Consider the following 24,332-nt stretch of genomic DNA (forward strand, 5'->3'; position numbering starts at 1 on the left):
GTGTAAGTTAATCAAAGATCTGGTCACTAATTTGAATTTTTAATTCACTGCAATTAACAAGAGTGTCAATTAGATGGAAAACTAAGTAAGCTACAATATTCATCCAAGCTACTGCAATTTGTCTAAAATGAACGTTTGTAACCCTACTTATTTTAACTGTAGAACAAAAGGGAGCTTGAAGCACCTACTTGAAACTCATGTTAATGTCTGTCAATCAATTCTACTAGAGTTTAAAGGATTCATTCACACAATAATGAAAACTTGTCTTTATCAAATCATAACCCAAACTTAAGCAGCTAACAATGCTCTGATTACATACACTCACTGAGCACTATATTAGGAACACTGTGGTCCTAATAAAGTACCAGACATGGTCTTCTGCTGTTGTAGCCCATTCGCCTCAAGGTTCGACATGTTGTGCATTCTAAGATATTCTGCTCACTACAATTGTACAGAGTTACCAAAGCCTTTCTGTCAGCTCGAACCAGTCTGGCCATTCTCTGTTGATTTCTGTCATTAACAAGAAGTTTCCATCCGCAGAACTGCTGCTCACTGGATGTTTTTTTTGCTTTTGGCACCATTCTGAGTAAACGCTAGAGACTGTTGTGTGTGAAAATCCCAGAAGATCAGCAGTTACAGAAATACTCAAACCAGCCCGTCTGGCACCAACAATCATGTCACGGGTCTAAATCACTGAGATCAAATTTTGTACCCATTTTGATGGTTGATGTGAACTTTAACTGAAGCTCCTGACCCATATCTGCATGATTTTATGCATTGCACCGCTGCCGCATGATTGGAGGATTGGAGGATTAGATAAATCGCATGATTAAGTAGGTGTACAGGTGTTCCTAATAAAGTTTTCAGTGAGTGTATGTGTGGCCATACAGCCATAACTTTTAATTTTTTTTTTGTTATTCTAAACAGTCTTGAGTAGCAGTTATGTAGGGAAAAACAGATGGATACTCAGACACTCATTTCATTCCACTATACTGAATTCAAGGTTTTTATAGCTACAAAAAGAAACACCTTAAATGGAATCCACAGTAGAGTGTCCAATAATATTTGCAAAGGAACATCTAGTAAGCACTTCCTAATGCAATAAGACAAAGCTAACTGCAAAAACAGAACACACCTTCTCAACACAGATTTCCACACTAGCAAGGATGAATCAATGCTCAGAGTGAACAACCTATGTTTCCCCTGCTGCATTTCTGGCACATGACCTTGGATGCATAAGTTTTAATTTATCCAATTTTAGAGGGCAATACTGCCGGCTCCTCTCCACAACCCAGCTCAAGAGCCAGGGGATCACCCCAGGCGAACTGTCTGACAGCACACAATTGCCTTCCACCGGTAAGTACTCTAACACTTCATTAGCATTTAATTGAAATTTGTCTATCAGGAATAATGCTTTTAAGTGAAGAATGCATCAATAAGAACAGAGCACTCTGTGTACTCCCAAAAGCATCAGTGAAAAGATGATTTGGAGCCAGAGTGTAAATATGATTGCCATCACTTTTCAGTATTACTACTCAAATGTTGGAATAGACCTTAGCAAGGTGTGTATATAATTAGATATGGATAGCAGGTAGATATCAGATTGACAGAGTGGTTACTTTCAATATTTAAAATCATAATCAAATTCAGATTTTATTCCAAAATCATAAAAGGGTCAAACATTTAAATCACAGTAAAAACATAGCTTTGCCTTCATTTAAACAATCATTACAAATAAAAGTAATTAATTTAGAATCACTATTACTTGATTTACAAAACTGGTAACAAATGATTTATTTATCAGGTAATAAAATACAAACATTGAAATTTAACATACTGTATTGACTGTACACTAAAATTTAACAAATAACCTTTAGCGTTGATCCAGAACAGGGCACCAGCAGAACCATATAAAACTCATGTCCTTAGAAGGACATCATGTAAATTTATATGTGAGCTTATTAAGGAGAACAATAAATGCCCAGCATAACAATCAATGAGATCTAGATGACTACATAAGATTTATTGCACTGAAACCCAAAATATATTTAAGAGTGAGTGTTCATTTGTGTTTTTAAACCTTGTATTTTAAAAGGATATGATTCATAGTCCAAGGTCTGAGTCAACACACCCGTCAATATGAGCTCAGCATTGTGCACATCTAAAATACAATAAGACCGAAATGGAGGGTAAAGATTTATTTCAGTTACGAAAAAAGATCATGTTAAAAATAAAAAGCTCAGATAAGTGAATTGCCTTTGAAATATATATACACACACACACATGCATTTCCATGTAGTATACTTACTGTAGTATAATGGTTTTGTGTGTACTCTTACCAATGTTTTTCAGAAAGTAATCTCCGCACAGATGCAGGTCATTCTCACAGGATATTAGAATGATCTCCGGTAAATTCTAGCACAAACATAGATGAAAATACATCAAGTTAGGATTACGCATAAAAACTAATAGAAGGGATTCTATACTTAAGCACAGCTTTAAGAAGTTTGGAAAAAAAAGGAACACTTTATAATAACTTTCACTGAAAACTTTAGTGATCTGTTAAGCATTACATAATGTTTGTTATAAAACAGTTCTGACTGGATGAGTCGTGTTTGAGGCACATAGCTGATAAAAAAAAAACTGGCTGTACACAAGTTACATTTTATATTAGAGGAATTATTTTTCTGATTATTATTACTATTAATAAATGTAACTATTGAACATTGTTGTCTCACAATAAATCACAGTTTCTGCCATTTTATAAAAATTAATAAGGCACTAAAGGCGCATGCTGACAGTGATTTTACCAGTGAAGTGGGACACTATGCGTTGTAGCTAAGAAAGCCCCCTTCCCATGGTAAAGTCACTGTAACATACTGTTTTTTTTAGGCTTATTCCTTAAATGAATTAAGACAGTTATTATACATTGTAACTACTAATTTTTTCAGATACATTTAACAACTGTTTTTAACAGGGATGCAAACTCATGACAGGTGAAAAAGGTGAGAAAGTCATAGCAGGTATTCAATATATATATATATATTTTGCATTGATTTGTTTGTTGCATTCAAAGCTTTAAAAGTGTTTAAGCTTAAAGTAACCTTTTCAAGTGATTTTAATAAGAAAAATGTAGAACGGGGGCCTGGGTAGCTCAGTGGTAAAATACGCTGGCTACCACTCCTGGAGTTCGCTAGTTCGAATCCCAGGGCGTGCTGAGTGACTCCAGCCAGGTCTCCTAAGCAACCAAATTGGCCCGGTTGCTAGGGAGGGTAGAGTCATATGGGGTAACATCCTCGTGGTCGCTATAATGTGGTTTGTTCTCGGGGGTGTGCGTGGTGAGTTGAGCGCGTGGATGGCATGAAGCCTCCACGCGTGCTATGTCCCCATGGCAACGCGCTCAACAAGCCACGTGATAAGATGCGCGGGTTGATGTTCTCAGACGCGAAGGCAACTGGGATTCATCCTCCGCCAAACAATCTAGGCAAATTAGCGTAATTTTTTTTTTACTTTAGCTGAAAGGTGAGTATTTTGCATTCCTGTTTTAAAATTGCAATGCACTTGTGGTTCTCTACTGTCCTTGAAACTCTCAAACAATACTTTAAAATTTATATTTATCCGTCAAGCAATAATTCTAACCATGGAACGAAACTGGAAAACAATGCAAAACCCAGGGACCAACTTGGTTTTGTTAGGTGTAAAAATAGGTGAAAAGGTAGAGTCTGGCCCAGCAGGCTCATCAATACAACAGCCCACACACCCCTGTATCAGGGATTTGATTAGAGTACCTTGTTTTGCTTGTGCTCCATAATCTTGCGGTAGGAGGGCTTCTTGGGGAGCACTTTCCCTCCGGCACTCTCCACTATAATTTTCATTGTACTGAGGCTTGGACAGATTCCTGGAGTTATATAGAAAAACTTCCCCTGTTAAAAGAAGAGTGAGACGACTGAACACACACTCGTCAGCGAGACTGTTGTTTGTGACATCCAATTAGCCACATGTCAGTGCTGAGATACGCTGAAGGCAAGTTGTTTGGCCTATTGTTCTGCACAGTAACATAAACAGCGATGTTTGTGTATGTGTACGTGAATGTGCATGCATACACACACACACACACATTAAAGTGGGGAAGTGATGAAGTGAAAAGACTCCAAATATCCTCAAAGCGCCTAACCTTGAAGAGTTGAGCTGCATGAGCTCTCTTCAGTGACTCCTCGAGACTGAAACAGAATAGCACCTCTGCTTCTGCATCTCGCAGCATGTAGCTCTGCTCATCTGGACACACAAAAGACATGCAGCCATCAAGTTAGTGTGAAGGATGCTCAATATATCAGTGACTGAATCAGCATCAACTAGTTTTTGTGTTTTGAAATGATCAGGGTTGGTCTGAATAAGCCAATATTTGAAGCGGATAATTTTTAGACCTTACATAAAGTACTTTATCTACTCTAAACCTTAAAGGTATTAATCCATTAGTTCATTAATTTGATCTGTTGCATGTAAAAATTTAGATTAAAATTTTTGTATGAAACAAAAATGAAAAATATAGTTTAATAGGTTGACATAATTTAATACATTAGGTATCATGAACTAACAATGAAAAAAGTTTACAGGATTAATTCATCTTAGTTAATGTTCATTTATAAATATACTACGGTTTACTTGGTTCATGTTAGCAGATTACAATTAACAAATGTTAACTTTAAAAAAATATATATATATATACACACGCTGGTGGCCAAAAGTTTGGAATAATGTACAGATTTTGCTTTTATGGAAAGAAATTGGTACTTTTATTCACCAAAGTGGCGTTCAACTGATTACAAAGAATAGTCAAGACATTAATAACGTGAAGAGTTACTATTACAATTTGAAAAAGAGTTTGAAGAGTTCTCATCAAATAATCCTCCACGTGCAGCAATGACAGCTTTGCAGATCCTTGACATTCTAGATGTCAGTTTGTCCAGATACTCATGTGACATTTCACCCCACACTTCCTGTAGCACTCGCCATTGATGTGGCTGTCTTGTTGGGCACTTCTCACGCACCTTACAGTCTAGCTGATCCCACAAAAGCTCAATGGGGTTAAGATCCATAACACTCTTTTCCAATTATCTGTTGTCCAATGTCTGTGTTTCTTTGCCCACTCTAACCTTTCTTTTTGTTTTTCTGTTTCAGTCGCGGCTTTTTCTTTGCAATTCTTCCCATAAGGCCTGCACCCAAGTCTTCTATTTACTGTTGTACATGAAACTGGTGTTGAGCGAGTAGAATTCAATGAAGCTGTCAGCTGAGGACATGTGAGGCGTCTATTTCTCAAACTAGAGACTCTGATGTACTTATCCTCTTTTTTAGTTGTGCATCTTGTCTTCCACATCTCTTTCTGTCCTTGTTAGAGCCAGTTGTCTTTTATCTTTGAAGACTGTAGTGTACACCTTTGTATGAAATCTTCAGTTTTTTGGCAATTTCAAGCATTGTATAGCCTTCATTCCTCAAAACAATGATAGACTGATGAGTTTCTAGAGAAAGCTGTTTCTTTTTTGCCATTTTTAACCTAATATTGACCTTAAGACATGCCAGTCTATTGCATACTGTGGAAACTCAAAAACACACAAAGACAATGTTAAGCTTCATTTGATGAACCAAATAGCTTTCAACTGTGTTTGATATAATGGCAAGTGATTTTCTAGTACCAAATTAGCAATTTAGCATGATTACTCAAGGATAAGGTGTTTGAGTGACGGCTGCACGAAATGGGGCCTGTCTAGATTTGATCAAAAATTACTTTTTTCAAATAGTGATGGTGCTGGTTTTTTTACATCAGTATTGTCCTGACTATATTTTGTGATCAGTTGAATGCCACTTTGGTGAATTAAAGTACCAATTTCCTTCAGAAACAGCAAAATCTGTAAATTATTCCAAACTTTTGGCCGCCAGTGGATATATACAATATATGGTATATGTAGAAATTAATACTTAACCCAAATTTAAGTGCTTTAAAAGTATTATAAATCCTTATTAAGTCGCTAACACTTTACAATAAGTTTTCATTTGTTAACATCAACTAACAATGAACAATACTTTTACAGCATTTATTAATCTTTGTTAATTTCAACATATAGTAATACATTTACGTTTGTTAACATTAGTTATTGCACTATGAACTAAAACTATCAATGAACAATTGTATTTTTATTAACTAACAATAACAAATATTAATAAATGCTGTAAAAAAAAAAGTACTGATTATTGTTAGTTCATGATACCCAATGCATTTACTGATGTTAACAAATGGAACCTTATTGTAAAGTGTTACCGTTAAGCCTTACTGATTTACAGTATAAGCCAAAAATAAAAATTACCATATCGGTGCATCCCTAGTTTCCAATTACTTAGATTGTTCTTACATTTCTTGAGAATGCCCGGTGGCAAAGAACCAACCAGCTATATTCCATTCCATGTTTTCATTAAATAATATTAATACAGTATTTATGGCTGGGTTGGGATATGAAGCACAGCTCTTCGGAGCCTCCACACTTCACTCAGAACTGATTGTAACAAAAATTAGAGTTCTAACTGACTCTACACTGACTCACCCACAAATTTCTGGCTTTTCCAGCTTTCCTCCAGCCATTCTGGGGTGACGATGTGCTTAACTACAGAAATAGCAGTGAGGAACTTCACTGTTCTCGTCACTTTGTTAGCCACCAGATGAGTGCACTTCTGAGTTCTGTCAGCCACTTCCCCTCCAAGATCATACAATTTCTGCAGCCAAGGAGAGGGAGAAAGATGATAAATAGAGGATGAATGGATGTAGGGGAAGGTGAGCAAAACACCATAAGGGTTACCAATTGAATAGTGTCTGAAATGAGCAATATATTTCTCAGTGTTCCTGAACAGTTTAAAGGAAAAGAGCTCATAACCATTGTTCAAACAAGTTAAGTTTTAGAGCTTTACAGCAGTCTCGAGGGCTGAGAATGCATCTAGATTTAGTGCAGTAGAGTTCCATGGACAGATGCCTGGTGACATTTAATGGGACTTCCTAAAACTAGGTTCAATTCAATTAAAAAATGTTTTTATATTATTTGTATAGGCTTTTTACAATACATATAGTTCCAAAGCAGCTTTACAGAAAAAAGTAAAAAAAGAAAAAAGAAAAATAATGCAACAGTGGCAACGAAAGTCTTTCCAAGATGTTATATAGGAGGAACTCCTTCTCCAAGGTCAGCTAGGTTCATTTTGTGATTATTTTGAAAAGGTGTCTCCACTTTCAACAGGAAGAGAGAATGTGTTTAGTTACCTTTATGTACTGCTGAGACTGCAGTGGTTCAAAACCTGTGAAAAGCACGTAAGGAGTGGACTCAGGCGGAAGCTTTTTAGTAGGTGTTGGCAACTCTTCTAGCCTGCAAATGAAGAGAGTAACAATGATTTTGCCATTTTAGTTACATCCTCTTTTAACAAAAATCCACCATGTTTTTTGTGTGTAATTACAGGTGTAAAAAAAATCCCTCATGAAAAAGTTTTATACCTAAATATATGAAAATGCTGAAAAATATCAAAATACACTTAAGAAGAATTGTGAAGAATCCAATCATAACAGAAGGCTAGTAAAAGCTGATTTATTTCACATGAGAACACATGACTTGAATAATACTTGCATCATCTTGATAGTAACTAGGGCTGATAATTGATACAGATTTCCTGCTTTGATTTAAATTCACAAGCTCTCTATTCGATTTGATTCAATATTGATTTTATATGGGTATATTTTGGTAATAATGTCCCTTTGCTTACATATGAAATAAATTCTCTCCCAGCTAATGCTGTTAATAATACAGGGGACCTTCTAACTATGTACATAATGAAAATATAAATGACTAATTATATTTTATGAATTTTCCATCATTTTGATCACATTTTAGCTTTTTCAAATGAATAAAAATCCATGTCTTCAAACAATAAATGTGATACATCATTTTTTTTTCATGTTTATTGTTTAACCTCTTCAACTCTGGAGGATTTTTGGGCTGCCGCCTGCAATTTTTCACACTCGAATTTAAAAGCTCATCATTTACACATAATGTGGACTACTTGCCAAAAGTGTGTCTAATTTTTTTCAGATGTGCTCGTCCATAGACATTCATCAAATATCTCGGCCTCTTAGTGGACTAGCTCAATTTAGGTGTTGTTACAAAGTTGAGATCCTCCCCTTTGCGATGTCGATGATGTATATAATATTTTAACATCAATAGTCGATAACATATATTTCTGATGGTTTTAGCATGCTTTTCCTGCTGAACCGCATATTTTGTTCTGGAAGATATAAGATTTAACATTGTATTATTCACACAAGCAAGCTCACAGACAATTATTGGCCTTATTTTGTTATTTTATATAACATAAATGCAGAAATTAAATCAGAATCTAAGCTTTCAAACGATAACCCATGTACCTGACTTATGTATTCCGAGACTTGAAAATTTTAAGCGTAAACTTTGTTTTGCAACATAGTGCCCCTTTTTGGACCCGCCGGGGGTCTGCAGAGTTGAAGAGGTTAATTGCTTATTTAGTGCCATTTACAGGTATTTACATTCATTTGTAGAACACAAGCTAAAAATCCTTTCTGTCTCTCTAAGAAAACAGGCACCTCTGTGAATGAGCACATGTTAACAAGCAAGGGCTTGAATGGATTTATCTCATCTAAGGTATGTGTGATTAGAATTAAATGTTTCTTTTTTGTTGTTTTTGATCAACAACTGACTGTAAAGAACAGAAAAGGTATTAAGAGAGTATTTGTTCCATAACAAATAGGACGCATGGATCTCATCTTTGGACACACATTACACGGAACAACTTTTACTCTCAACATGCATTGAAAGGACCTTGCTGCTGAATACTCCACCACTATACTACACAATTACTGGTGAGCGCAATCTAAATATTTACCAGTCAGTTGCCAAATGTAAACATTTTAGTTGGATAGTGCAAAATTTGGTTGCAAATTTGAGTGATTACTCTCATTGTAGTAGAGGGTTGCGAACAATAGATGGATATCAAGATCGTTCAAATGAAGATGTGACAGAACACTTTTGCAATGTCACCGGTAACTATTGTTTTTGTGTGCTGCATCCACACAGTTAGATGCCAGATTAAATTCAAGACAACTATCATATCGGCCAACGCAAAAGCCCAGTAAAAAAAGCTCCCAAACCTCAATGCCCACATGAGCACCATGGCTCAAAACATCACATGCGCACTAACCACTAGACTATGGTTCTAACAATCTTTCAGCGTTTGAACTTACTTGGGCTTCTTGTTGGGCGGCTGTGGGCCAACATCATTCTTTTTCTGTTTCTGCTGCAGACGTAAGCTCTGTGAGAGGTGATAACACAAAGATGATTGCGAGACTATCTCCACATATGCACCTCTGGTAAGATATGCTTTTACATGTGGATCTATTGAGGACTTTCACTGCAAGACTCAAACATCAGTCAAGAGAGAGCAATCAGAGTGTGTCTGTGTGAGTGCCAACTTACCGCCAACACCTCTAGTGAGATCTTAACAGGAATGCGCCAGGCACCTGACCACAAAACGACAACACGTTATTTTCTAACTACTCAACAGCTTGGAATACTGCCAGCTCTAGCATCAATTCAACTCAAAATCTCAAAGTTACATTGCTGGTAACGGGAAGGAAAAAAATGCAAAAATAAATAAAAACTTACTCAGAAGATTGTGCACAAGATGTGGGTTCGGTGCAAGTGGATCAGGCAAATTAAACTGCGAGTATCTGCTGTGCTGAATTTGCCGCAGAGCTTCAAAGTTCCCTAGTAGGATGTCACACAGCCATTGGGCGTTTACACATGGGATCTTCCACTCCTTTGCTTTCTCATATTTCAGCCCACTTGGTCTGATGGGATTGAAAGAGGGGGGAACAGCATATTAGCAATACTGATTAAAAACAGACAGATTTTCCTGCTGAATCTCCAAAGAGATTTTTAAACAGTTACGAATCAAATGTTAAGAATCATTTATTGTATCACTGCCTTCTTAAAGGCAAAAATCTGGTGAGCAAAACAACCTTGGAAGGGAATTCAAGATGAATCTGCTTAAAGACAGACAATGCAAAACACAAAGAACACTAACATTCAGCAATGAAAGAACAGAGAAAGCTTTAAAAAAAAAAAAAAGTATGGGTCTACAGCATTTCAGTATGACAGCCCACAGAAGCGTTGAATTTGTCATATTGAGATAATAAAAAAAACTTTTTTTTTTAAACGTATTTAAAAAATCTTTTCCCATTTCTTATTGATTTTTTTTTTCTTCTTATCCCACCAGTTTTATTCAAGAGACAAGTCTTGGTCCAATAGAGCTGTTCAGCCGTGATGTCAATTTGTAAGCGAACCCGGAAGTCTAATTTGCCATGGGATCCCTCTGAATTTTCCAATGGGTTTTTATTATGGGGTTTTTGAACTTATGAGTAAAATAAGGTCTGTGGTAAACATTACTTGACGATACATGGACATTTTGTTCTACAACATAAATGACACACACTTTCATACCTCAAACATAAATTTTGAAGCCGCCGTGTTTTTAAAAAGAAAGTATGTAGGGGCCTGGGTAGCTCAGCGAGTAAAGATGCTGACTACCAACCCTGGAGTCGCGAGTTTGAATCCAGGGCATGCTGAGTGACTCCAGCCAGGTCTCCTAAGCAACCAAATTGGCCCGGTTGCTAAGGAGGGTAGAGTCACATGGGGCAACCTCCTCGTGGTCGCTATAATGTGGTTCTAGCTCTCGGTGAGGAGCGTGGTGAGTTGTGTGTGGATGCCGCGGAGAATAGCGTGAAGCCTCCACACGCGCTGTCTCCCCGCGGTAACGCGCTCAACAAGCCACGTGATAATATGCGTGGATTGATGGTCTCAGACTCAGAGGCAACTGAGATTCGTCCTCCGCCACCCGGACTGAGCCAAGTCACTACGCCACCACGAGGACTTAGAGCGCATTGGGAATTGGACATTCCAAATTGGGGGAAAAAAAAAGAGAAAATCAAAACAAATGTATGTAATTCAATACAGCTTCCAAATTCACAATTCACATATAACTGTGTGTAATTTAGGTTGTAGAAGAAAATGTCTTCATATCGTCCAGTTACGTTTACCACATTAGTTCAAAAGCCCCATTATAAAAACTGATAGAAAAATCCAGAGGGAACCCATGGTGAATTATCTTCCGAGTTTGCGGACTACAACAAGAACAGCTCTATAGCCTTCAACAAACAAAGTCAGCAAATGAAAGGCAAAAAATCCGGTGACTGCACTTCTTCTTACTCTACACAAATGAGCACAGTGTTGCTTCGACACAGATATCCTGTGTATCGGGCTCCTGCTAGATAGGCCATGAGCTTCAAATCGTCACGATCACTGTCCACAAATCCCGTCACAGAAATAATCTGTTACAACAAAAGCACAACACAAAATCAGACCCTGACCCTAACGTTTATGTACAGTATATCACTACACAATTGTATGGCGATAAAATGGGTATTTGTTGAATACTCCTACACGGCTCCTGAAAGAGAAAAGGCTGGTTCCTACATGCTGTGAGCAGGGCTTGGCTCCTGGAGGGAAGTTAAAGGGAAGATGAAGTGTCCTGTGAGGTGGAACCATCCTTTTCTTCTTGAGAACAGTGTTAAGCCAATGAGCCGTCACACAACGCTTGCCTTCTCTCAGAGCCTGGCAACAACAAATGTAACTCCTTTAAAAAGACTTAAGAGCACACATCTTAAATAGGACTCTTTCCCACCAATTTAACAATTACACAGTGTACTAGATGGGTATAATACGGAGATAGTAGTGATAATTTATGTTCCAATTTTTTAACAACTTATTTTCTATGCTTACCTGGACATAAGTGTTGCTGACTTGACTCTCACAAAGCAAATGAGTGCAGCGACTGAGAGTGGAGTCCACAGTCCCTCCATATGTTTGAATGATCTGGGTGCAAAACAAAATTGCTTACAGGCATTCTGACAAGAAAATCTAATAGGATATTCTTGTGAAGGGGTGGATTTCAGACCTGTAACTTTTGATATTCTGAGTTACTGTTTAATCACTTTTTTTTTCCTCCCCAATTTGGAATGCTCAAAAATGCACTCTAAATCCTCGTGGTGGCGTAGTGACACGCCTCAATCTGGGTGGCAGAGGACAAATCTCAGTTGCCTCCGTGCCTACTGAGAGCGAGAACCAAATTATAGTGACCATGAGGAGGTTACCCCATGTGACACTACCCTCCCTAGCAACCGGACCAATTTGTTTGCTTAGGAGACCTGGCTGGAGTCACTCAGCGCACCCTGGATTTGAACTCGCGACTCCAGGAGTGATAGTCAGCGTCTTTACTCGTTGAGCTACGCAGGCCCCACTGTTTAATCACTTTTTTAATCAATTTGTGTAAACCAACATATTCTGTTAAACACAGCGATTCATTTTCCTGACATTTGCTTTGTATGAATTATTAATGGGAAAAGCAAAAAGTTTTGCATTATCTGTACTGTTGTGTTATCGGATCAAGTCACACTTAAAATTACTCAAATCCAGCTTCAACAAATCAGAAACTCTAAACACTTGTGGTTTACTCTGAACTACTGTCATCATAATGGGTGCATTTCCCTTCAGATTTTACACTTAAGGCACAATCTTACTGACACCTAGCTGCATGGCATCACGCAAAGCAATAGTTTTCAGCTTCTGAATCCATTGTAGAAATGCTCCATTTGCAGACATCCATGATTGATTTATGCAATAAGCGAAATTGTCCAATAGCAGGTGGATTATCAACTATTATTAAACTGGTCATTTGATCTCAACTTGGCAGCCCCCATGAGACAAACCAGCTACAACAAGTAAATCAGCTTTTATTAGGCTACTGCTATGAATACTGTCTTCTCATTAACAATCGTGAGTGTAATGGCACTTTTCCACTGCACGTTACGGTTCGACTCGACTACGTTCGCTTTACTTTTCTGAGCTTGCTTTTCCAATGCAGTTTAGTGCCGCCTCAACGTGGGTGGGATTATAGGCTGATCGTCATAGTTGCGCCGCATCTACTGCCGTGACATCATCTTAAACGTGACACAAATATTACTGACCATAAACAATAACACGACCGCTAGCTGTTAGCTACTAGCTCATTGTGCTGCATAAAGCAGTTGTTGCATGGTGATTTTACACAAGTGTAACAGTTAAATTGGCCTGGTTGTTTTAGAAGCAAGCTTTTCAGTAGCAGGTCAACTAAATAAAGTGAAGCTTTCAAGCAGAATATAGAGTTAACGTAACAAAACGTACATCGTGGACTCCAACATCACCATGGCCGAGTCCAGGGCACTCTCCCTCCCATTGCTCGCCGGTCTATTGCCATAGATAGCATCCATTTGGTCGAACCTCTTCCACTTTCTTCTGTTTGAACCACTCCGGCTGTTGTGGTCCTTGATGGTTCTGTAGTCACTTAAGTTTTTTTAATTTTCCCCTACACCGTTGGTAGGTCCAGTGGTAACCGTGTGTGGCTAACAGCTGAGACACTTCCTGAAAGACTTTTTCATTTAGCGTCATTTCGTTCGTCGCTAACGAGAAGAACATCTGCATCTCGTTTATTGACCATGGCGTGGTTTTGCGCACAGCCATTTCTTTTTACAATTCGAAAGTCACGTGAACAAATTATGTTGCTAACTTTAAAACTAGCGGGTTGATGTCCCTTGTCGCAAATCCAGTGACATTGGTAGTGACGATTCTCTCTGATCAATCAGTGACCTGCAGGGTTTTGACATCACATTTAGTATCGGCTCGGCTCGCTTGGAACCTCGACCGAGGTGGTACTAAAAAAGTATCAGGTACCAGGTAAAATCCACAGTGGAAAACCCCCAAAAAGCGAGCAGAGTCAAGTCGAGTTGAGCTGTACCGTGCAATGGAAAAGCCCCATTAATGATTTAAAAATTACTAAGTGCACCTTTAATTAAAATAGCATAATTTATGCCATTAACTTGGGGTCTGTTGTGCTGGGCTTGGGTTGCTCCCCCACCTGCTTTCCTGTTCTGCTAATTTTGGAACGGTCTTCAGGGCACTCTAAACTGTCTACTGCACACTAGTACTCAAAGTTTTTTTTTTTTTACATGGACTCATTTAGTATTAGCTGAGGTGTGGTGGAGTCACTTACTCTTTTCCATGTTGCCAGTAACTGTTTATCAGCCATCTGCTCTGGATAGTCAGCAATGGCAAAGACACAGCCAACAAGGAATCCATCCTCAGGAACTAAATTACAAAAATGCATCATTTTGTTAAATTCCACTGGCATCTCTTGAGTCAGGCCATTCAGCAGCAACTGTTCCAGCTAGCTCAATTTTGCTGAGGGTCAGGGTACATTGTTAAAACTTACAGAAAACAATAGTCAAAACAATAGGCATTGACAAACAATTTGCACTATGCCCAGAAATAATACAGTGCAGGCACTTACTCTCTTGGCCTGTCTCGTGCCCAAACAGTTGGTGTGGCTGTGCAGGTATCAGTGGAGGTTGCAACGTGGTCTGGGTCTGTTGTGGAACCTGCTGGTTCTGATGCTGCAGTGGCTGTTGGTTCTGCAGATGTTGCTGCTGGTGCATCTGTTGCTGTTGCAGTTGTTGCATGTGCTGCTGTTGGAGCTGCTGTTGTAGGAAATGCTGTTGCTGCTGCAAATGCTGTTGATGCATCTGCTGCTGGTTTTGCTGTTGCTGCTGCTGCTGCTGTTGTTGTTGCTGCTGCTGCTGCTGCTGTTGTTGTTGTTGTAATTGCAATTGGAGCCTATGCTGCTGTTGTAACTGTTGCAACTGCTGCTGCAATGCATGTTGTTGCTGCGGCTGCAAGGGTGGCCTTTGGAGCTGCTGTGGTCGAATTTGTTGCTGTGGAAATGCATGCTGTTGCTGCTGCTGCTGTTGTTGTGCATACATCTGCTGATGCATCTGCTGCTGTAGGAACTGATGAGATTGCTGAGGCATTTGAGGGAAGCCTTGCTGTGGCTGCTGTTGTGATTGCTGCTGCGGCTGCTGATGGTGGTGCATCTGCATGACCTGCGGCTGAAGATGCACCATAGGATGCTGTTGTCCTATCTGTTGCGGGTGCTGTTGTTGTGGTAGTGGATGCGACTGCTGTGACTGCTGCTGCTGCTGCAATAGCTGTTGCTGTGCTTCAGGTGGGAGTTGCTGCTGGGTCTTAACTGGATTAAACAGGAGCTGGTTGGGAACACCAGGCTGGCCTTGATTTCCCAGGTGCTCCACACCTTTAGAGGTGGCTGAAAGACTCTGGAGGATCTGAATTACAGACAAAGTAACAATTACACAGACATCAATCAAACAAGCTTCTCAAAATTACAGCAATAAACTGAAGTATTTACTTTTTGCTGTACTAACATATAAGGGTGAGCGGTATGTCTAAAATTGTCCATCATGGTATGAGCAAATGTATATCACAGTAAAGGCTGAAGAATTCTTCAAGTGCAGCCCTGTTTTGTAATCTCGCACATCTGTGCATGTGCCTGGAGTTCACTGTATTAACAAGTATCACAAAGCAGTCGTAGTGTGCATGCGTGGAACGCATCCATACAGGCTTACAGTCAATATAGTAAAATATGAAAAGCTAGAATGTTTGATCGTGCACGAGACGTAATGGCATATGGAAAAAGTAAGCATACCCTTTTCTTAATGGTATGTATCAGATGAACTTTCTAATTTACTTTTCAAATTAAAGGTACTTAATCTCATTTGATTATTTTGAGTAATCTCCACTTTGCATTGTCTACTGAACCCCTCCTAATAAAGATGCTCTTTATTTTCACATTCTTCCATGTTTCTTCACTGTCTCACCTACTCATTGCCACACGGACATATCTACAGCAGTATAAATAGTATGACAGAAACTCTACCATCTTTCCCATCACACAGTATACGCCATCATACCACCCAGCCCTAAAAAAAAATTGTCATAGAGCTATAATCCTAATGCTTAGAAGTTACATTCATAACTTTAATCCTCACATGTGCCACATTGGAGGGCCGCGAGACCTGTTGTGTGTCTGTGTTGTTAGTAATGTTCCTAAGCGTCCTGGCAGCTGGATTCCATCCACCCATCACCTCCGACCTCTCCCCCCCTAGAGAGACACCTGCACCTGTGCCACCCATGCGAGCCTCTGACGGCCCAAAGCCTCCAGGAACAGGGGGAACATTGGCACAGAGATTGATTAGACCAGTTTCTTTGACAGGCTGCAGTCGACGTTTGGTCGGGCCAGGCTGTGGCACCTCAGCTGGGGTCCAGTTCAGGTTTCGGTCCTCCTTCTCTGGGGACGAGTCATCAGAGTCATCGAACATCAACTCTGATTTCCGTTCAGGTTTCGGTGAGAGTGAGCGCCTTCCTGCTGGGGAACCATCACGAGACGATGAACGGCTGGATCGTCGGCTGCGAGGTGAGCGTCTATCACTGTAGCTGCCATCAGAACGTGAGCTCCTCTCATTTTCATACTCACTACCCTCTTCTTCTGGTGACTCGTATATTGTAAGTTGTGGATGATATAGAGACTCATCCTTCCGGTTCTTGTCTTTTACAGAGTCCAAAATCCATTCAGGGGTTACTATCTTAATGTTGCTATGCCGCAAAGCACACTCATACTTTGCCTGGAACAGACAGAAAACCCCAAATTAACACACAATTTGTTTATATACTAGTATATCAATGCATGTTTGACAGACTAATGCTGAAAAAAAATCCACAACCCCAAATGTCACTTTACAGAGGGTTACAGAGAGAAGAAAACACAGAAGTCAGTGTAGTGACAATAATTTGATTTTCTTGAAAACAAACAGACCATTTTTCAATATTATGACCTTGATTTGGAGGGTTTCAACAGGCTCACCAGATGTTACAAATTACATTTGTTTGATTAACAATGGGCAGAACTGCCTATAAAAAGCAGGCTCTATAAACAGAAACGGTAAAGACAGGGGCTATAAAAATGACCTTTTTCAGAATACAGCCCCAAGACACCACAGGTCTCAGAAATGGGGCCAATAAATACAGACCAGCAATCCAGCTCCATCCCTCAATTGATCCAATAGCAAACTTCCCACAGACGTAAACCTACAATGACTTGTGGCTAGCAGTTGTTAAAGGCACTCTATTAGCCATAAACTTTAACCGAGAAGCATCTCACCCCTCCCCCACTTTACTTTGGAGAAAGAATGGAGACTATAAGATATTGTGTTGATGCAATATGGAACAACAGCACAAAGTATTTACTATTAGTGAAAACATAACAGACATGTAACTACCCACAAGAAACGCTGATTATGTAATCACTAGTAAGGCTTAGAGGCACTTACCCCTTTTGGTTCAGGCACAACCAGATGGGTGCACTTCTTGTTGAAATGGAGCTGACAGTCACCTCCATAAAATGTAATAAAGGCCCAAAGAGTGTTGAGATCCTCTGACAGCTATAAACAGGACAGGATCAGTAAACACAGTGATCAAACCTGTTGCCTTAAACTGAAAGATGACAATATATAGATGCGAATATGCAGAAGGAACTTACGTGTGGCAGACAAGCTGTAACACCAAAGAATACTTGTCCTGACTCTGGGGAAAATCCTGTAACACTGATTCATTAATAGTCAAGAAAATAAAAAGGAAAAAGCTTAAATACTCACAATCTCTTTAGATAATTACAAGAACATGTTTATGGTGAAGTGTATCAAATGTGCAAAAACAACAGCACAACTGTAGATATTCACACCAACGAATCACAAAAGGATACGGTAGCAGGTCTCCACATTTTACAGACAGTTTCACCCAACTTGGCTGAAACAGAAGGTAATGTCAATATTAAATGTTTAATTCAAAATTAAAATGACAATATTACACACATAATGTTAAGCAAAAGAAAGTGATTGCACACAGATAAGGGCAGGCAATGCTTGTAAAGGTCTAAATGTCTGGCTTTAAAATAATTCCATACTGCATTATTATGTGTATTTACCTTCACAACAGGCAAGTCAAAGACCTCTCTGGACTCCCCAACCTCAGGATTGTCTCCATCTTCGGCTATAATGTGGGTGGCGAGGGCATTGTAAGACACTTCCTTTCCTTTCCCAGCTTTCAGGAGTTGTACAACCTATTTGGGAATGTCAATCATCAAGTCAGAGTCAATAAACAGAATCTATTAAAACTAGTGTAACCATTAATGCTATGTGATCTTAGTTTCTGTGAGCTCTAAATGGATTAACAAAGACAACTGGATAATACCAATTATTGTTTTTTAAAGCAAGCATGACATGAAAAATAAGAGTAAAGGTCTACAACAATGCCAATGAGACACTGTGATCAACCCAGAATAGGGGGATACAGCTGCCAACGTTATAAAGTTTGCCTGGCAAGCTACCTGTCTATGAGATTACACACACTTTTAAGGCAGGATCATTCACACGCCTATATTAAAACGCAAATAAATCGCAAACAGGACTCAATCAGTGATGGGAGTAGCTTGGCTAACAGACTGTTCTCAGGACTTTCGCTTACAGCTGATCAAAGGAGGGATACCGTGCATATAAGATGAATAAAGCCTAATATAATCAGAAATAACCCTGAATTTAGCCAGCCCAAAGCTATCCTGAGTTCTTCGCCATGCTTGGAGTGTACAAATGTATTTGTGGGTTAGCCTTCGTGCTAACAGCAGTCAGTGAGCCACTATTAGCCAAAAGGCTAAATGAATAGCTTCCAGTTTGACAAAAAAATTACCTTCTGATCAATGTCTCCCACCACGTAGAACTTCACATCCTTGAAAAGCTCTTCTGGTACTTTAAAGTCGTCTTCCGACATTGTTTTGACTGCTTTATATATATTTACAGTACAAAGTAAGCATTATGTGGCTGTCAGATTAACGCACAACCGGCCTCACAGTGGACAGACTAGAGAAGCGCCAAAGAGGATTCGGCGGGCTTTGGACGCTTACATGTCTTTCCCGGGGGGAGATTAACACCTTTATATAAAGAGATCTGGCAAATATAGGAAAAACTGAAATAAAATGTGTAAATGTTCTTATGTGAAATAGTATTGTATTTCCCAGATCATTTTCGGGGTTGTATATTTTTTATTTGATAGAATATAATATATTGTGTATTTCACAACACCCCTATTTTTATGCAACATGTCACATTTGTGGGCGGTGCAAGATCTTCTACGCGCTTATTTACATCAGTAAAAGCGCCAAATATAAACCCCCCACTGTATTAGCGTATGCTTCGTTAGTAGAGCCAATACCGTTTAACTGAGAGGAAATTTAACGTACATTTGAATCTAAACGTTTTACATTTTTCGCGTGTATGTTCGCAATATAGTAATAATTTATTTTATGTCACTTGATAGCTTTATTTTTTATCCTTACATATCTGTGTTGCCTTCTTCTTACAAGAATCAAACACTTTATTATTAAATCATTTAATATTTCCAAAAGTGTGAATGATTCACACATAAACACATAAACTCTGAATGTTTACAATGTCTGTAGGCTATTTTAACTCCTAAACTTATGACAACAATTCCAATTCATCGTTGTATAGTAAGCGGGTATGCACCTTCTTAAATAACAAAGTTTTCTCGTTTGTCTTTAGATGAAGGTATTGAAGTGGAGTTTTATTTTTATTTGTAGCTTCATGATGATTTACCGTAATGTATGAACAAATCCATACGAAAATTGGGCAGTCTGTATGGGTGGAGTCAGAAGACAGAATTTTTCTCTATTTTCCATCTTCCAGTTACCTATGAATCCCAATCCATCATATCCATTTATTGTGCGTACTTTCTGTTTAACTTTAATCACATGTGGTTGCATTTAGCCACAGACCCTGAAGTCCTACGAATTGGTAGCGGGGTAAAGTTGTTTTTAAGTCCGAAATTCGCCTACGTAGAGTTAGGGACTGTCTGAAAACTCTACACATTAAATTCTCCAAAATAATCATTTCACATTCTAAAGGTTGTAGTAACTTTCCAGAGTATAGACAGACTTACTACAGGTGAGATTATTACAGTATGATCAATTATATGAGTACAGTAATCAATTATTTTAGAAAAATATTCACTTTAAAGGTTGTAGTAACTTTCCTGAGGATAGACGGATTTACAGGTGAGATTATTACAGTATTTATAACAATATGAGTACAATAATCAATTATTTTAGAAAAAAATTAATTGTGCTTTTCCACCTTCACCCACTTAATTATTGTGCTGGTGTCTTCTTTTACCCTATGAATTTACACTCTTACATCATGTGTTAGATCATCTGCTTTCTGTCTATTCCTTTTACTTGTTCAGGGAGTTTTGTATGTTCCTTGTGTGTCTCTGAATTAAGGCTTTTTTCATCTGGTTCTCAGCCTCCGTGCCTGTTGCGACCAATGCTACTTTATGATATCCTTACCCTGATTTAATGAATTTGCCCTCTGATTGGACTTTCACTATAAATTCAGTTCTGTTCTCCCTGCTCTACCTCTGCATGGCTGGGCAGTAAGAGCCCAGAAAAGAAGCATACAACGAAATTATTTCTTCAAATGAAAGTAAAATTGATATACTTGATGCAAGTGGTCCTGACTGAAACAATCATTGATTAAAACTATTGTATCCCTTAAAATCTCCAATGTTACTCAAAGCCAATTAATTAGCAACAACTTATTCAGTTATTTACTGAAATAAAATGAAAAACACTGCAAATTGACTTGCCTGTCACATTCTTTAAAGAAGATCCCAAATTAATTTAAAATAGTCTTACAGAAGGAATAAAAAATAAAGAAAAATAAAGAAAATAGAATAATTGCAAGAAACTTTTTTGGTGGAAAATTTGTTATGAATTTTTTATAAACTTTGTTAATGGAAATGTAGTGAATATACCTAAGTTTAGAAAACAATTTATGACAGCATTAACATAACAACTTGGGGATCATTATAAAAGAGAAGTTTCTGAAACAATAAATACCACAACTGCCCTACTTATTTGTTACTGGGAATTATCACAGTAATATTACTTTTATATCAGGTCTTATCTCACTTCATATAAAATGAAATATCTGATGAAACATCCAGTTGGAGAAATACTCATACAAACACAGATCCCTTGCATTAACTTTGCAAGCGAAACTTCAACTGGATGTTGCATTGAAAATGGAGAAGACTCAGATTACAAAAGGCTGGTGGATGACTTTTGGGGCTTTTCCACTGCACTGTACAGCTCGGCTCAACTCGACTCTGCTCGCTTTTTGGGGGTTTTCCACTGTGGATAGTACCTGGTACCTGATACTTTTTTTAGTATCACCTTGGTCGAAGTTCCAAACGAGCCGAGCCGATACTAAATGTGATGTCAAAACCCTGCAGATCACTGATTAGTCAGAGAGAATCTTCTCTACCAGCGTCACTGGATTTGCGACACGGGACATGAACCCACTAGTTTTAAAATTAGCGGCAGCGACAGCGACAACAATATAATTTTTTCACACAACTTTCGAATTGTACAAAGAAATGGCTGTGCGCAAAAACACACTGTTGTCAATAAACGAGGTGCAGACGTTCCTCTCGTTAGCGATGAACGAAACGATGCGAAATGAAAAAGTCTTTCAGAAAGTGTCTCAGCTGTTGGCCGCACACGGCTACCACCGGAACTACCAACAGTGTAGGGGAAAATTAAAAAACTTAAAAGTGACTACAGAACCATCAAGGACCACAACAGCCGGAGTGGTTCAAACAGAAGAAAGTGGAAGTGGTTCGACCAAATGGACGCTATCTATGGCAATAGACCTGCGAGCAATGGGAGGGAGAGTGGACTTGGACTTGGCGTTGTTGGAGTCCACGATGGAGGATGGTATGTTTTGTTACGTTAACTCTATATTCTGCTTGAAAGCTTCACTTTATTTAGTTGACTTGCTACTGAAAAGCTTGCTTCTAAAACAACCTGGCCAATTTAACCGTTACACTTGTGTAAAATCAACATGCAACAACTGCTTTATGCAGCACAATGAGCAAGTAGCTAACAGCTAGTGTTATTGTTTATGGTCAGTAATGTTTGTGTCGCGTTTAAGACGATGTCACGGCAGTAGAGGTGGCGCAACTATGACGATCATCCTATAATCCCATCCACGTTGAGGCGACACTAAACTGCAGTGGAAAAGCAAGCTCAGAAAAGTAAAGCGAGCAGAGTCGAGTCGAGTCGAACCGTAACGTGCAATGGAAAAGTGCCATTTGTCTTGTATTGTAGAAAACAACTGCAGCTGAATATCACAGACATAAAAAAGCTGGTGGTGGACTTTGAAGGAACACCTGAGTCTGACTATCACTGAGGCACATGATACAACAGTACATCAAGCAGATGACTAATAATATGTAAAAGAAATTACCAAAAAGGACAGCTATACTAGACCTGATATACATTTACTGAAATCAGATGTTAAAGTATCCTCTCCACAACAGCGATTTTATGAGCACCGTGCTCTAGGAAGTGACAGTGGAGATCTCTCTTGCCGTCAGCAAGCAGACTTTATTATGCCATTACTCCTGTTATGCCTATATTACAGGAAGCAGATACAGTATTAACAGAAATGTATATAATTGTTTCTAAAATAATTGATTTCTGTACTCTTTTGATCATACTGTAATAATCTCACCTGTTGTAAGTCCGTATATCCTCTGAAAAGTTACTACAAACTTTAGAATGTGAAAATATCATTTTGGTGAATTTTAGTGATTTTTTTCTAAATAATTGATTACTGTACTCATATAATTGATCATACTGTAATAATCTCACCTTTAATAAGTATGTCTATTCTCTGGGAAGTTACTACATCATTCTGAATGTTAATTTTTTTTTTTTTTTTTTTTTATGTAGAACTTGCACTTCAATTGAATTAATGATTAGACATCTCCTATGTTTTAGCGTAGTGGGTGGAGTTTTCAGACGGTCCCTTAAATCTGCTAGGCAGTCAAAGCGCTTCGGAGCATTTCAGGTATAATTTTGCAGCCACACCAAGCGTTGACTGTTCTGAGTCCAGTTTTTATGCCCATATAGTATAGTTATACTCCTTTTAAACCAAATGTGCTAATCACATCTTTGTAAGACTGTCGACTGAAGAAAGCGTGGCAAAGAGAAACCGAATTTCCAACGAATGTCGAACTTAAAACTAACTTTACCTCGCTCGAATAGGTACCGTCGTGCAAATACCCAGATGTGTAATGCAGAAAATGAGAAAATGTTTATTAACTTTATGCCCTACCCAAACTCCATATCTAAACCTTACCGTAGAGTAGCTAGAGTCTGTATTTGAAGCTTAAAAAGAATGTTTTGTTTGACAGAAGAAAGTAATTGTCGCGTTTTAGAAGCAGACGAGAGAGGGCGATTGGCTGTTGCAAAAGTCGTACGATGAGTGCCTACGACCCAACTGTACGATTACATACGATTAGACAACTCTTACGAATCGGAACTATTTCTCAGTGAGAGCGTATTGCACATTTACCAAGTCAGCAGCTTTAGTTCGTATGAGGCAGTTTTCATCCTTTATGCTTATTTTCACCCTATGTGATTTTAATTTCTCCTCTGCAAAGCCCTGTCATGAATGTAAGTCAGGAAAAAAATAAAGGGGGAAATGGTATACATATGTTTGCAATCAAACTAACGCCAAACAGTACACCAGAACACGGCTCAGTTGTCATATATTTAGGATTTCATTTGGTAACACAATGGTCATAACCTCCACTGTGGTCTGTCAGGCGACGACATGAGCTGCAGTAGTGACTCCTCTTGTCTGAGAGTCAGAGCCCGGCACACTCTGTCGACTCAGGGAATTGTTTTCAACCGAATGGGATGACACTCCCATCGCTGAATCAAATTTATTTTATTATTATTATTATTATTTTTATTTTTTATTTTTTTTCTAAAGGTAAGTGGAAAGCGGAGAGATAACGATATAGAGTTATGGAGACGAGATGCTGGTAAATGAGCGCTACTGTATACTGCACTGCAGAGCAACGTTGTACAGTATATTCAAGAAGAATGATTCTGATCTGTATTTCTAGATTTTAATAGTTTTAGGATTAGCTCGTCAGGTATGAATGTCACATCATGGAAGTGCTGAAAGGAGCTATCCTGCGCGTTCCTCTTAATTAGTATGCTAAGTTGAATAGAAATGGTATTATACGGATCATGACCATAACTTAACACTTTGGGTGACTTATTTGTGAATTTTCCAAAGGTCTGGTGGGTCATTGCTAGAAATGAAAATGTACTTAAAAATGAGG

The 24,332-nt window shown here is 38.6% G+C and overlaps 1 protein-coding gene across 2 annotated transcripts; it reads right to left on the reverse strand.

Annotated features, from left to right (window-relative positions):
- Nucleotides 1-1,637: 1,637 nt before the first annotated feature.
- LOC127442644 (PAX-interacting protein 1-like) lies at nt 1,638-18,961 on the reverse strand. 2 transcript variants are annotated; one of them, XM_051700821.1, is made up of 21 exons: nt 18,801-18,961; nt 18,043-18,177; nt 17,821-17,864; nt 17,599-17,662; nt 17,390-17,500; nt 16,052-16,684; nt 14,500-15,328; nt 14,203-14,297; nt 11,898-11,990; nt 11,592-11,729; nt 11,325-11,446; nt 9,723-9,907; nt 9,534-9,577; nt 9,302-9,369; nt 7,298-7,400; nt 6,594-6,762; nt 4,175-4,275; nt 3,789-3,923; nt 2,340-2,415; nt 2,097-2,161; nt 1,638-1,948 (listed from the first exon to the last, which is right to left on the reverse strand). In XM_051700821.1, exons 1-21 carry the CDS (start codon nt 18,879-18,881, stop codon nt 1,937-1,939), a joined length of 3,303 nt encoding a protein of 1,100 aa, XP_051556781.1. In that variant the 5' UTR covers nt 18,882-18,961; the 3' UTR covers nt 1,638-1,936. The 2 variants fall into 2 exon arrangements, with proteins under 2 accessions (XP_051556781.1, XP_051556780.1); XM_051700820.1 differs by having other exon boundaries at nt 1,638-2,161.
- Nucleotides 18,962-24,332: the final 5,371 nt, after the last annotated feature.

Source organism: Myxocyprinus asiaticus, chromosome 6 (genome assembly GCF_019703515.2).
Source record: "Myxocyprinus asiaticus isolate MX2 ecotype Aquarium Trade chromosome 6, UBuf_Myxa_2, whole genome shotgun sequence".
Lineage (NCBI taxonomy): Eukaryota > Metazoa > Chordata > Actinopteri > Cypriniformes > Catostomidae > Myxocyprinus > Myxocyprinus asiaticus.